Here is a 14505-nt window from a genome sequence, read left to right on the forward strand (position 1 = left end):
TATAGCCCATCCTTCAAAAAACAGTCTACGAATCCAGTTTAAAACACACATCTTGATCTCTAAAAAGTTACCAGTGCAGTATGAACGCGACAAAGTTGTCAATTTCCCCTAAATTAGCCAGTCAAAATATTTTTTTCTCAAATCCAGATTCTCTTGTAAAAATTCTTTATATTTTATAAAAATAGATTTTTCTTGAAACCCATTTTCAGCAAAGAGACCACCTCTTTGGCAACAATGTTAATGTTATTAAATTGTTAATGTCATCAGGTATCCCCCTTGCCCCCATCCCCTAACAGAAGACTGTTTTTAGTTCACATGATATAAAAGAAAAAAGGAAAAATAAAAAAATTTGCAAAAGTTTTTTTTTCATTTTTGCAATTTTTATTATTCCTCTTTAATTTGTGTGGGGTTTTTTTTTTTTACCAATCTGATTGGATCAACTTTTTTGACAAAAAAGAAAAATCTTTTTTTTCTTTCTTTGAATCCCATTACTTTGTAAAAATTGTTTTATTTTTATTATTTTTTTTTTGTTTTTTGTTTTTCTTCTTCAAATGAGCGAATGGTCATCTTAAAAAGACCCACCTTCAAGGAAGGTAGTAAAGTTAGCTGGCTGGGTTAAAATCCCTGCACATCGCTATCTATGTATATTATATTCAACAACGACAGCTATGAAAGAACATTCAATGCATCAAAGGTATTTTTTTGTATTTTTTTTCTTTTTTTCTAAGCATTATAAAATCCTTTCCTGGTACACCTCAGGATAATCCAATGTTTTAATACTTAGGCAACACTGGCTTATAAAGTCCATGGTTGAATATAAGCCTCGAAAAGTTTGTTTCTCTCTCTTTTGCGTGTGCGTCTATGTGTGTGTGTGAGTGTGTGTGTGTGTGCGCACGTGTGTTTTGTTCGTATATATTTATATATATATTTTAATAAGTAAGGATGGGAAATTCAGGACTTGTGGGCTTTGTTGGTTTTAAAGGAAACTTGCAACACTCGGTCTCCTAGGCGGTACCCGTTGAGGCTGGCAATGGCCATGGCCGCCTCGTCATAGTTGGTCATGGTGACAAAGCCGAATCCCTTGCACTTGTTGGTGTTGAAGTCGCGGATGACCTTGACGTTGTTCACTGCGCCGAAGGGGCCAAAGAGCTGCCAGAGGACACTCTCGTCGGAATCAGGGGACAGGTTGTAGACAAAGATGCACCAGCCTGTTCCCGTGTGACCAGGGATGTTCATTCCCACAAGGCTTGTCATCCCGTCGATGGTGATTGGGGAGAACCTGGGGGGACAGGCAGAAGGGGGGACTGGTCCAGACATCAGTCTGACCACGGATAACACACAGATGCACAGACACAGACATGGGGCAGAGGGCTGAGTGAGTGTTTGCAGGAGAGTCTTCAGGGTTTAAAAACCAAAATGCAAAAAGTAACGTCTGTGGCATTTTTTTCTGAATGGAATGGCTACACTGGCTAAGGTCTGGATATGCCAAGAGAAAGGCTAGGTCAATTCCTAATAACCATAAGGAACTCCTAGAGCAAGGCTCTATCATACTTCTACCATGGTATGTGGTCATAGGGTACTCCACCCTGACCCTTAGCCTCCCTCCCCCAACAACAGACAAGAAGCTCTTGGGAGGAGGGGCTCTATTTAATTCATCCTGTTGCTCTAGTTATTTATTCAGTGGGGCACGTATGAGAATATCACAGACACAGTAACGCAGAGGAAATACTCAATAAATACTTATTGATTGCATAAGTGAATAACATTGGTGGATATCAATGCTTGGGAAATTTTATTTATTTTTTAAGGCAGATTAGGGGATGGCCCTAGGAGTGCTCATGTCTACCATCTTTGCAGTCCCCTGACTTATGGTTGTCAAAGATCTCTTGATATTTTGAGGAGAGAGACACATGAGAATGAACAGATATACCTTGTTATTAATCAGATGGGTGGCTCATGTTTCATTTAGCATCTATTCAAAGGAGTTCCCCCCAAGCTCCCAAGCAATAATAATAAAGACGTATCACTCCTTGATGCTATATTATCTGGAATTCATTTCTAAGCATCACAGGAATGAGATTTCAAGTGGTTTGTGCATTTATATGTCTTAAATTAGAAAAGCTGAAAACTGTTATTTGCCCTATTACAACTACTTTTGTAGTAGGCTTTGAAATCTCAGTTTTCATGTTATCTTGAAAGGAAAAACAACCCTTCAAATGCTATTCACTGTCTGATAAAATATATCCATGTGTGATTCATAATGGATGCATCGGATTAAGTTACCAGTGCCTACAGCAGAAAAATATTTGTTAACATTTTGTTTTATACCAAACATAGACAGGCATTTGGGCCCTACCCATTGACTAGTGTCTTGGTTTTCATGTGGTTAGGTTTTGGTGTTTTATTTCTGAAGAAAGTGAGGAGGAGAGGAAGAAAAAACTGGAGAGAGAATGGGATAAAGTGTGATCTAGGACTTTTTGTTGTTGTTTTAGTTTGGTTTCTGGTTTTTAGAGGGGGGGAGGGGCAGAGGTAGAGAGAGACTCCTAAGCAGGCTCCATGCCCAGAGCGTAGCCCGATGTGGGGCTCGATTTCACAACCCTGAGATCATGACCTGAGCCAAAATCAAGAGTCAGACGCTTAACTGAGCCGCCCAGGTGCCCGTAGGGCGTTTTAAAAAATAAGCAAATATTCTTGGAGATTTGAAAGTCCTAGGAAAGAACAGTTCTGCATCTAGAATTTAGATAATCAAATGGCTGCTGAAGATATGCTAAACATAACAACTCAACAGGTACTATTTTGGCATTATTCACTAAGTCGATCTCTCTTGCTTAAAAACAAGTAACAAGACAAAACGAATAAATATCATGGTAAGGTATCTTAGGAGGGCAAATCCATGTCTACGATTTATTTGCATTATTTCTGAAGACTGTCTTCTCAACCTTCTCTCCTCCAACTGAGTGAACTGATTCCTTCCAGTTTAAAGGTAGAGAACAGCGAGGTATTTATTTTAAGGCCAAAGTCAGGAGCCAGCAAAGAGGTTTCAAGCAGAGTCTCCACTCTGGTTGGTAAGCGCTTCGATAGGACGGAGTCCGGCCCCAAAGCTGGGTCTAATAGGAGAAGAGATGCTCTTACTGACTAGCGAGGCTGCAGCTGTGCCTTCTCTGGCCTCAGCACGCATAAGCATCACTCCACACTTGGTCCATACTTGGTGCCGCCTCCCTGAAGGTAGACGGGGGCAGAGGCCAGAGGTGGGAAGAATGTAAAAGCGGGAGTGGGAAGAGGCAAGCAGTGTGCCGACATGTGGAAGTAATTCCCAGTTACCGTCACTGGTGCCAGGCTTGAGACTGGCCAGCGAAGCCGGCAGGCCAACTACTCCCTCCACTGTGTGCCGGTTTCCAGAGTCGGGGTACTTACCATGCGTGGCCAAGTGGTGAGAGCACTGGGAGTGTGACTGGGACTATTAGAGACCACATCTCTTTGCCTGACTGTACGAAGGGGAATTAAAGTGTGCAGCTCTACTGAGCAGGATGATGAAGATGCTATGTCCCGAGCAGCTCAGTGGAGCTTATCAAAAGCACATATGGGACTCTCATGGACACAGTGACATAACGCACTCAACTTCCCGAGATTCAGCTTTCAGGCTAGGTCTGGATCACTCTTGTGACTGCATTCAGAGAGCCCCACAAACCTTGATTCTATTTGAGCCCCCAACCCCACAGAAAGGCTTTACATGAAAGAAACCGCAAGTTTAAAACATAATACATGTATAACCAAGGGAGAATTTATAGGAACTGTTAAAACCTGTAACAAAAGAAACTCCTGGTTGAGGTGCACACAGATACACTTCGTTCTCAGGCTGTGCCCTGAAATGCACACTGAGGTGGGGGTGGGAGTCAGCAGGTCATCCACACGTTTATTCATGCTGTGGCCAGGGCTGGTAGTCCAAAATCTAATTTTTCCACTGACAATCATAAGATTGTCAACCATGATTAGCAAAATGTTCTAATTTTGATTTGCTGGAATCTGCCCTCTTAACTGAATCTTGGCATTGCTAATGCAAAACAGTTGCTGTGCAAGTTTGCAAAATCAGCTGGCAAAGAGTAGCAGCCTTCTCCCTTAGGGGAGCCGTCCAGAGAACCAGATTATCAAGGGCTTGGTAGCTGTGGCACCTGAACCATAGGAGAAGCCCACCTGCAAATAAAAGAAAAAGTGAAACACACAAACACACTTTGTGTGCCCTAAAAGAAACAAAACCAACTGAGGTCTGAAATTAAAATTAAGAATTTGACATGCTGGTGGAGGAAAAAAGAAGAATTAAAAAAAAAAAAAAGTAAAGTTAGTGAATTAAAAAAAAAAAATTTCTAGCCCCAGTCTGTGCCAACACGGACATCTGGCAATCTGTGGAGTTTTAATTACCTCTTTACGCCATAGGCCATATTAAGCAAATTGTCCAGCCTGCAAAGAGAAGGAGGGTCTCTGGGTTAATGCCTCACAGATGGCAAGATCGCTCAATGGAACTATTAATAAGAATGCTCCATTTTCAAAGAAGAAAAGCTCAACAACTTTCCCCAATGCTTAGGAGTCTATCCACTGGTAGTTTCCCCCTTTTCTGCCTCCAACTATGAGTAATTCATGTTCAGGTCAATGCTAGAGTTTAAAGCAAGTGTCTAATGAAGCTCCCTTTCTTTCAAGGTCTGAATTAATCCCGCTCCCCACTCCTCTCAGAACATTTGTGTGGATTTCATTTTATATTGTGTGTGAAGCTGTTAAAAGGGGGCAGCTTCTTAAGTTGTTCACCTTTTATTACAATTCACCTTTTATTGCAATTAAACTTGTGAATGAAAGGAATACACGTGCATGCACAATGCATATCAGAATGGATCTTTTCTCTTAGTCTAGCTACATTAACTAAATCTTACCACACACATTTTTGGGGGGAAGGAGGAGTTTAGGGGTTAAGATTTTTTACAATTAGCTTACTATTTACAACCTGAAAGCTCCTCCTAGCAAATTGCCATTATGTTATAATCTCCCTCATGTTCAGTATTTTACTTGGGGACAAGCTATTCACACCATGGGGCAGTAGTAACCATAGTTTCCACCATTAGAAGCCTGCTGGAAAGGCTTTTTACATAAATACTGCATGTGCTCTCACACAAAATAAAAATTAGATGACTTGGACTCTTCATGAAATCATTAACCCTTTCAAATTCCCAGGACATGGGAGGACGCTACTGAGGCTGATTTTCCTCCTCCTCATGGCCAGATGGAGGGCCTACTATCTTTCCATGTGATGTTTGAAAGTGAGGGAAAAAAAAAACAAAACAAAAACCCTTTCATTAAAGAGCAGTTGGGACATGGGTGGAATAAAAGAATTATTTAGAATTATCATGGGTAGGTCAAGAATGTTCTTATCTCTTGTACAATAAAGGCAGTCAAGTTTGGACTGCCCTCATGAAGTGAAACCTGCCTTTCAGAAATGTCCCAGGAGAAGGGAAGTGCCCCATTGCACTGGGAGGGTTGGGTGCCTGAAGGAAACGTTAATAAGACTTAGGAAAATCTTCCTTCTTGTCTTCCCAGAATCTGCTGACTTAACAGTCAGAGTGAAGTTAACACACAAGGGAGTACCTATGCTACAGAGTTTCCTGCAGAAAAAAGGAGGACAGGCCAAACCACTCTCCCTGACAAGGATCTGCCTCCTGGCCTACACTTTTCTTTGACTTTATTGAAAGCCACTCCCTCAGCCTTAAGTCTAAGCTGTTGAATGTGGTCACTTATTTGTGATGAACTCCTGTTGGAACCTTCTGGTTTGGTTAAATGTAGGAATTTTGTTTTAATCCAAGAATCTGAAGTTTAACCACAGTCACAGCGGTAAGTTGAAAGGGGGCTTGGAAGAGCATCTGGTCCAACCATTTCATGGTACAGCAGTGGAAACTGAGGCCCGGTGGGGAGGTTCACACAGTGACTCCTGGGGGTGGAGGTTCTTAACATTTGCCCCATCTTTCAGGGCTGTGGGTTTCCCTGGCCCTTGCCCAGCTCTGCACTCGTGTAGCAGGGCCCTTTCCCCCGTGGGTGTGCCTACCTGAACCTCTGGGCCTGGTGGTGAAGTGGGCCAGGGTAGCGCCGGTTGGGGGACTGGTAGAGCTGGGACAACAGGGCCTGGCTGGACTTCTGGCTGGGGTTGTTGGCAAACTTCACAGTAATCGGTTCCGTAGCACCGCTGGGCTTCTGGCCATTCAGCCCTTTGATGGCTTCTTCCGCCTCGATTCTCTTGTCAAACCGGATGAATCCCACCCCTCTGGACACTCCTAGGGAAAGAGAAAGAGCCTTCATAAAGAGTGAACAAACCAAACTGGTTGAACATCTCTGGGAAGAGATGGGCAGGGCCCCAGGGATATTCTGTGGGGAGTCAGCCCATTGGTGGTGCCAAGGCTGAGCCTGGCTCCCTGCATCTCTCTCACCATCAAAACGCATCTGCCTATGTTTCTGCTATCGTGGCTCTGGACAGGTGACTCCCACACACAGAACACAGGCACCTCTCACATCCATTCCAGCCTCTAAAACCGGCCTGCTCAGTCCTTGTCTCCCTCTAGTTGCTGTAACCCATCACCCACTGTCCAGTTTCTAGTCCTACAATGCGCCCTCCACACCTAGCGACTACATAATCTATTTGACAAGCAAACTCTGACCACATGATACCCTTTAAAAACATCCTTTATACATTTTTCCTAACTTTTCAATTTACCCTGTGCATGGTACCTGTTCCTCATTGCCCCCCACTCCACACACAGAGTAACAACCCCCCACCACACACACACACAAAACCCTTCTGTGGCTCCATGTTGCAGAGATGGAGTCAGACTTATTAGCATGGCATTTAATGCCCCTGATGATGTGGCCCCAAGTGCCCCGTGGAGCCTCAGGCCAGCTATACTTGAACTGCCACACATTCCTGGAACTGGTTGTGTTCTTCCTCGAATCCATGCCTTACGATATGTCCTCTCCACCTATTCTACAGGATACATTACACCCACCTAGAATTCTCTATCCCTCCTTTGTGCCAGATAACTGCAAGTCATCCTCCAAAACCCTGCTCAAACATCACCTCCTCGACGGAGCCCTCACGACAATCCTGGCTGGGCACAGCACACGGGGACACGGGACAGCCCCCTGAAGGTGCGCATCACACTGGAGTCCTGCAAGGGCAGGACTATGCCTCCTTCATCCCTGGCAGAGTCCCTCTGCGATGTCTGGGGGCAGAGCTGGCTTCAGTAAGGGTTTGTCACATGAGTTGAATGATAAACACACACTAAACTGCTCTCGGGGGGTGTTTTAAATTGGGATCAAATGTGGAGTAGGTGAAAACATTTTGTCATTAAAAATGCAACCCAGGGTGGCTTACATTTCTTACTGAGACGTGGTGGTTGCCTTTCTTTATGATGGACAGAGTACCACAGTACCAGGCCCTGGCTTCATGTCCCTGCACTGCTACTAACTAGCTGGGCAGAAGTCAGATCCCCCACTTTGGACCTCTCTTTTCTCATGTGTGAACTGAGGCAGCATGAGGTTCCCTCTAGCTCTATCATGCTATCATTGGAGCCGAGCTCTAATACAGGTTCTTTTCACATACAGAAGTAATGTTACTTGGTTGAGGGTTGAAAGAGACTTTGAAGGTCATTCAGTCCCACTCACAACCTCATGCCTGAATCCTCTTTACAGCCCTGCCAAGTAGTTTAGCTGCTGCTGGAACAGTTCCCATGATGGAGATCTACCTCCTAAGACGGCCCATTTTAAATGTGGGCATTTGAATGATAAGAAGTCTTTCTCCTAAGTCAAAAATCTGTGTACGCATGACCCACATCCTTTACCCTAAGTAACCATTATCTCTCTGCTCCTATGGGTCACAGGGCTCTAGCTGTGGCATTGAGACACAAGGAAAGAAATGACAAAGAAACACTTAACCTGTGACTTGATCAACCAGGATTCGAGAGGTGATGATACGGCCATATTGCGAGAAAAGCTGCTCCAGTTCCTTCTGGGTCATGGTTTTGGGAAGGCCGCTAACGTAGAGGTTAGCATCCCTGATTGAGGCAGAGCTCGGACGGGCATATGAGACCTAGGAAAAGGCAAGAGGAGCTAAATCCATTATAGCAACACCCTCCAAGTAGAGGCTGAGTCAACCACTGAGATGGCAGCCCCTCGTCTATCATTCTAACTCATGGTGTCAGTTTAAATAACTCAGTAGTTCAGATTCTTAGCTACTCTTGTAATAGTAATGAGAATCAGGAGAACAGCAATAGAGGAACAAAAGGAGAGTTGCCGATAACTTAAAACAAATGCACAGATAAGGGTCTCTAAGTGCAGAACAAAATAGCTACTGTATGGCGGCTGTTAAATGCAGAACTACCCACGCATGGAGTTCTGAAGATTTACCTCCTGCATGTGGGTGTATAGATGATTTACTGTATCCAACACATAATAATCTTTGAATAAACCAAAAAAAAAAAAACCCTCCACGAATTTCTGCTCTGCAGATTCTCTCCTTGCCACCCTCCCCACCCCCAAGCCCTTCGTCTTCAACACATTAAAGTGATCAGGTTCTCTGCAAGATTTTTTATGTCCCATCCTTTGTGTTGTTCCAATCTGCTCTCACAAGGTCTGCTCTCGCAAGACAAAGTGCCGGTGAAACGGGGCTTCATGAACATCTGCTTGTGAAACTGGATCTGTGACCTTGTCATAACATCTGCAAGAACCAGTTGCCATCTAACTTTGAGGAGGACCAGATAAAGCCACAATCAACAAAATGAGGGCAGGGGGGAAAGGAGGGAGGGAGAGGGCAGGGGGAGAGAGAAGCGAGCCTCACGGATGGTTATAATAAGTTCGACTTTGTAAATTTGTCCTCCCAGATCTCTCAACTGCTTTTTTTTCCCCCAAAAAGCTAACACAGAAGTGTAAACAGATCTGAAATTCCATCTGCAAGAAGCCAAATCTGTAGCAGTACACATAAGCAAAGCAAACCCCAGCAGTCATTAATTTTAGACTTTCATTTACTTATTTATTTATTTTTTAAGAAAACAACATCAGACATTTGAAATATAATTTACAGCTAGTCTAACAAAAGCACTTTCCTGCTAAAGCTATTTCTGGGGCAGTTATGGCTCAGAATAGATGATGAAAACAGTCATTTCAGAGCACATCTGACAATGTTAGACAGGAAGGGACCTATATGCCTTAGCATTTTTCAGTTGGGAGTTTTATTTAATCCATATAACCAATTTACAAGGCCTGCTAAGACTACAGGGGTGAGCGAGTGTGTGTATGCGAGTGTACTGTGCACACACATGTGTACAGAAGAAAGTGTACGTGTTAAACTGGACCCTCGGCATCCCAAGAACTAACCTCAGGCAGTGAAGCCAACCTTGCATCTGAGAATGGGTCTGGTGGAGGATCTAGCAAAGAGGAACGAAGGCTGAGCAGACCCCTCACCCTTGGCACTCTCCCTCTCCAGGACAGAGATGCCGGGTCCCTTTATGGGTTCCACATTGAAAAATAAATGTTGACTCCACAGATAAAATGATGTGAGTGATGAATCTGGCCCACCGGTCTCCTCCTGCTGATGGAGCGAGTCAGCCTATCTGCAATGTCTACCCCTTCCAGCAACTCAGGGGTGGCCTCTGTAAGCTCTTTCCCAGCACAAGGCTGACATGCAAAGGGACCTTTACATGGCCGGTCCTCAGGGAGTGGGGGCTGAAGGACCGAGAGTCTCATGTGACTGCTTGGACAGAACATCACTCTACATAAGCCTCTCCTACCCCATCCTTTAAAGAACAAAGTCTTTCAGGTTATAACCCAGCAGAACTATTTTTTAGGCATGAGAAGGGAGGGGTAGGGAGAAGGAAAAAAGACCGTTGTAGTGATATGTTCATCGTAATAAGAGTTACACCTGTCTCACCCCTGCCAATTACTAGACAAATTAATTATCTGAATGACATTTGTGCTGCCCCAAAACATACCCTCCTACTTCTATGTCTTTGCTTGTGGGGAAAATTTTGCCACCTACTTTCTCAGGCCCTGATCCTATTCTCCTTTAAGGCCCAGCTCCAATGTCATCTTCTCTAGGCAGCTTTCCCTGATCTTACCTCCTCCTAAAAATCCCCCTTGTAGGGCTCTCAGTGAACTGCACCCATGGTACTTACTTAACCCGTTTGGACCTTGATTCACCATCTTTCTATCTAGTCTGCTGATCATCTAGTTGGCTGATCTCCTTGTGGTCATGGGGTGTGTGTGTGTGTGTGTGTGTGTGTGTGTGTGTGTGTGTTATTCATCTTTGCGGCTCTAGCTCCCATCATAGAGCCTGGTACCTGCAGAATGCTCAACACCTACGGAAAGAATAAATGAACATACCCACAAAACATAATGAATGATGTGGGCCTTAATGACTCTTTGGGGCTAACTGCAGCTTAGATTCCTCCACTTAGGGGGATCAATAAGAGTTAAGCATCCAGAATCATAGCTGTGTTTCCCTATTAAGCTAAGAACTAAGGGACAGGTTTCCTATTCCCCAGTGTCTGGGGTTGGTTGGAAGGACTGAAAGAAGACTGTTCTACGACAAGACACCACCTAGAGGCCTTCTCTTAGCGAACATTTCCCGAGGATCTACTATGAACCAGGCACAGTGCTGTGTGCTGGGAATGCACAACAAGCAAGAACAAGGAGTGGTCTCTTGCCCTAAAGGATTTCCAAGTCCAGTGGGGACAACAGACAACACACAGGAGGTACCCAATAAACATGAGTCGAATGCAAGAATGGTACACATAAGGACCAATTATCACAATGCCCCAAGATGTGTGCTATTCCAGGGCTATATCGCTGGGACTGGAACACTGAGAAGGGGAGACTAATACCCCTTTTAATTAAGGGTTAAAAGGGCCAGGAAAGAGACAGAGCTGAGGTGAGACAGGTGTGTGGTGGGGTCAGGGAATGGTGGCCTTATGATAGCCCTCCTCTGCTGTGAGGACAAATAAGATGATGAAGGTCAAGAGCTTAGTGCCTGCTTGACACCCAATAAATGCTCAATGGATAGTAATGACCCTGACACCCAATGGTCTGGGAAGCCAGAGCTGGGGGAGGGCGTGGGCTGGGGACAGACCTGCTAGGAAAAGAAGCTGGCACTGGAGAGTCTATGACAGAACCAAAACCATTTCCCCAAGCCTCATCCAGGGAGAATTACTGCCACAGATCACAGCCACAGAGCAATAACAAGTCCCAAAGGGAAAGAGCAGCACTTCGATCATTCACCAAACCTAACTCTTGCTTAGTTTTTCTCCTTTACTTGGAACCTTAAGTCTCTTGTTCTCTTAGTCCCCTGTCCAGGAAATCTGTAGAAGTGGGTGTGGGTAAAAATGGCAGAAAAGGGATCTCCCTACATTGGATATCGAACTGCTCGTCCTGGTATTTGCACTTTTCAAGTGTCCTCATACATTTATGAAATCCTGAGTGACTACAGGTGTCAGGCACATGGTTGCACTAAAACATTTCTCAAAACTGATCCACTTCTAGCCCCGGCAGAGAGCCAGCCTTTGCTGGTTTGTTAACCCCATTAAACTCGTGGCCTAGAGCCCAGGGCTTCCAAAGCTGAAGGCAGCACCCTAGAGAATCCCGTGCCTCAGACCATCAGGATTCTACTCGCTTCATTCATCCAGAATCTCTGAAGACAAGACTGGCATTTCTAGGCTGGCACTGATCTTGCTCTGGAGCTCCGAAAGAGCTAGGAGTGGGGAAGCTACTCCTCTCTCTCTCGGTAAGGGTGACCCAGAGGCAGGTGACTTTACAAATGACCTTGATAAAAGATTTGTCGTCTCTCCAAACTCCCCATCTCTGCAGGCTTACCCTAACCTCGACGCCCCGCAAGAGTGACAGTACAGTGTGGAGTTTATGAGCCCCGACTGTGGGCTGGCTCTGGCACTCACTAGCTGTGTGTCCTTGGGCAAGTAATTTGATCTTGATAAATCTCAGTTTCTCTACTGGTATAAAGGGGGACAATTTTCTTTCGGTGAGTTATTGTAAAGAATTGAGATAATAGATTTGATGTGTATAGTGCATTCCTAGAATTTAGTAACTATAATGTAAATATTATTATGTGGTAAGTACTACAGGCTTTGTGGGCCAATGTGGGACTCTAGCCCCCATTGGGACACACCTTACAATTTTACGGCACAAGCGAACATCTGGGGTACCACCAGCGAGCACCTACAGAGGCACCGCTGTCCTCCTCCGTCAGCCTGGGGGAGTCTGGGTCATCCTTTACTACTTCACTGCCATGAATTTCCTCTAGCACATTCCCACAGATTCCACTGCACTTCCCATTTCCCAAAGTGACTTCGTAAGGCTGCTGTCAGTGATTCTCACCGAGGTGGTACAGTAGGCGCTAGCATCCGGCCCAGGGCTGCGGGCTGCCCCGCCCACACAGCACTCACAGGTCCCGTCACCTGCTCACGGCCAGGGGTCGGCCTGGGCAGGGTGGGAGGAACAATGCAGCCTGGGGAAAACATTTCCCGAGTCCTCTGGCAACCCCTCACCCCCTGTCTAACCTGCCACGGTACAGAAAAGGGACAGGGCTTGGAAAGCATGCTAAAGGCTTGGTTTTGGGTACCGGGAGACTGGTAAGATAAGAAAAGGCATCCTTCTCTGCCTTGGGAAGGGGCTCTTCTCAAATCCTGGCATTAGAAGATGAGAGTTAATTCATTCCTCCTCTTTCGGGACAGTTCCTGCTGGCAGGCCCCGTGCTCGCGCTGGTGGAGCCTCAGCTTCAAGGACCCCACGGCCCGGTGAGGAAGTGAGCAAATAAATGAAGAGTGCAGTACAGAGGGCTGTTCCCAGCAAGGGGTTACTCATTTCCCACTCCCAGTGTCAGCATCCATGTGGAGGGAGACCCCGGAGTAGCAGTCTAGGCCTCTCAGTCCCCCCTTACCTCCTCCTCTCTGAGGGAGGACTGGAGGGACCACTTGGAACAGGCTTCGGTAAGGGCAACGGGCTCGGGAGCCTCAGCCGCTGCCTGCCTCCTCCCTTCTGGCAGCCAGATGCCAGCTGGAAGCGCACTTTCTGTTTCGGGCTCTATACGATGGGAGCAGGCTCCGCTCTCATATGGGGAGGCCTGTGGTGTCCACAGCACCTGTGACAGGGGCTGTCAGTCTGTCAAAGTGTGGGGTTCTGTGTCAGGAAGCCCATTGTGTTCAGGAAATCCATCCGGGACGTAATCCGTAATAAAGGTGACCTTAGGATTTAATACGCTTTTCTTTTTTGTCTTATCTCTCCATTGGTTTACAGCTAGGACGTGGGAAACAAGGGCATCACTTGTTAGACCCCTTCGAATTATAAGAAGGATCTCTATCATTGACTGGATGTTTTCATGGGCTAGGCATTCTATTCACAGAACTGCTAATCTCTACAGCCGTGCTTCATGGTAAGTGGAAATAAAGGTGACAGGTGCCATTGGTGATCCCAGCAGAAAGCATTATCCTTGAAATCCGCTTCACAGAAACTTGGTGCTGGAAGTGGCCTCAAAAGTTCTGGGCGAGATCCCACGCAGCAGGCCACCTGCCTTATATGTTACACAGGAAGCTCGCTGCTTCATGAGGCGCCTGCCCCAGCACTGGCCATCACTGATTATGGGCAAGCTCATCCTTCTACTGAGTTCAAACGTGTCTCTTCTACAGCTCCCATCCTTCTCTTATTTCTATTCTAGCTCCACACACTAGAAGCATCCTTCCTGTCCGCATCACCCCTTATTCTGTGGGTTTCTCTCACTGATAGGTGCTAGTTGGAGCAGAGACAGGCCACTCCAAGGAAGTTCTTGTTTGTGTTACTTTAACTGACACTGAGCATCTATTCTGGAATGGAAAAGAGACAAAGGTTAAGAGCAAGGGTTTTGGGGCTAGAAAGATATGGATTTAAATCCTGACTACTTACTAGCTGTGTAAGCTTGGGGTAAGTCACTTAACCTTTCTGAGCTGTATCGCTTGAATAACATAGTTTAGAAGCTTTCTAACAGAACACTTGGAGCATTAAACAAGCTAATGCATATAAGATCTCTAGGCATTATGGGGCGCCTGGGTGGCTCAGTTGGTTAAGCATCTGACTCTTAATTTCAGCTCAGGTCATGATCTCAGGGTCATGAGATCAAGCCTGGTGTCCAAGCTCTGCGCCCAGCAGGGAGTCTACTTGAGATTCTCTCTCTCCCTCTTGCTCTGCCCCTCACCCTGCTCTCTCTCTCTCCCTCTCCCAAATAAATAAATAAATCTTAAAAAAAAAAAAAAAAAAGGTTCTAGGCACTATGCCTGGCACACAGGAAGTGCTCAATAAATAGCAGCTTTGATATAACTGCTATGGCCTTATGTGAGACGCTGGGGGCACAGAGATGAATACAACAGTCCCTGTCATGTAGAACTATTAGTCTAGCAGAGGAGACACACACAGAGACCTATCTTTTCAGAAGATCAGGCTGCA

At 45.5% G+C, this 14505-nt stretch overlaps 1 protein-coding gene across 4 annotated transcripts in view; it reads right to left on the reverse strand.

Moving 5' to 3' along the window:
* Positions 1-919: 919 nt before the first annotated feature.
* The window catches only part of ELAVL4 (ELAV like RNA binding protein 4), a 138497-nt gene continuing 124911 nt past the window's right edge, over positions 920-14505 (reverse strand). For 3 of the 4 annotated variants that reach the window (XM_036123048.2, XM_036123049.2, XM_036123047.2), the window contains exons 4-7: positions 7963-8116; positions 6083-6308; positions 4417-4455; positions 920-1321 (exon numbers count right to left, since the gene is read on the reverse strand). In XM_036123048.2, coding sequence (XP_035978941.1) covers positions 952-1321; positions 4417-4455; positions 6083-6308; positions 7963-8116 — 789 coding nt within the window. In that variant the 3' untranslated portion in view covers positions 920-951. The remainder of the gene's footprint in view (positions 1322-4416; positions 4456-6082; positions 6309-7962; positions 8117-14505) is intronic. The other variant, XM_078073173.1, reaches the window with a different exon arrangement.

This window comes from Halichoerus grypus, chromosome 5 (assembly GCF_964656455.1).
Source record: "Halichoerus grypus chromosome 5, mHalGry1.hap1.1, whole genome shotgun sequence".
Taxonomy (NCBI): Eukaryota; Metazoa; Chordata; class Mammalia; order Carnivora; family Phocidae; genus Halichoerus; species Halichoerus grypus.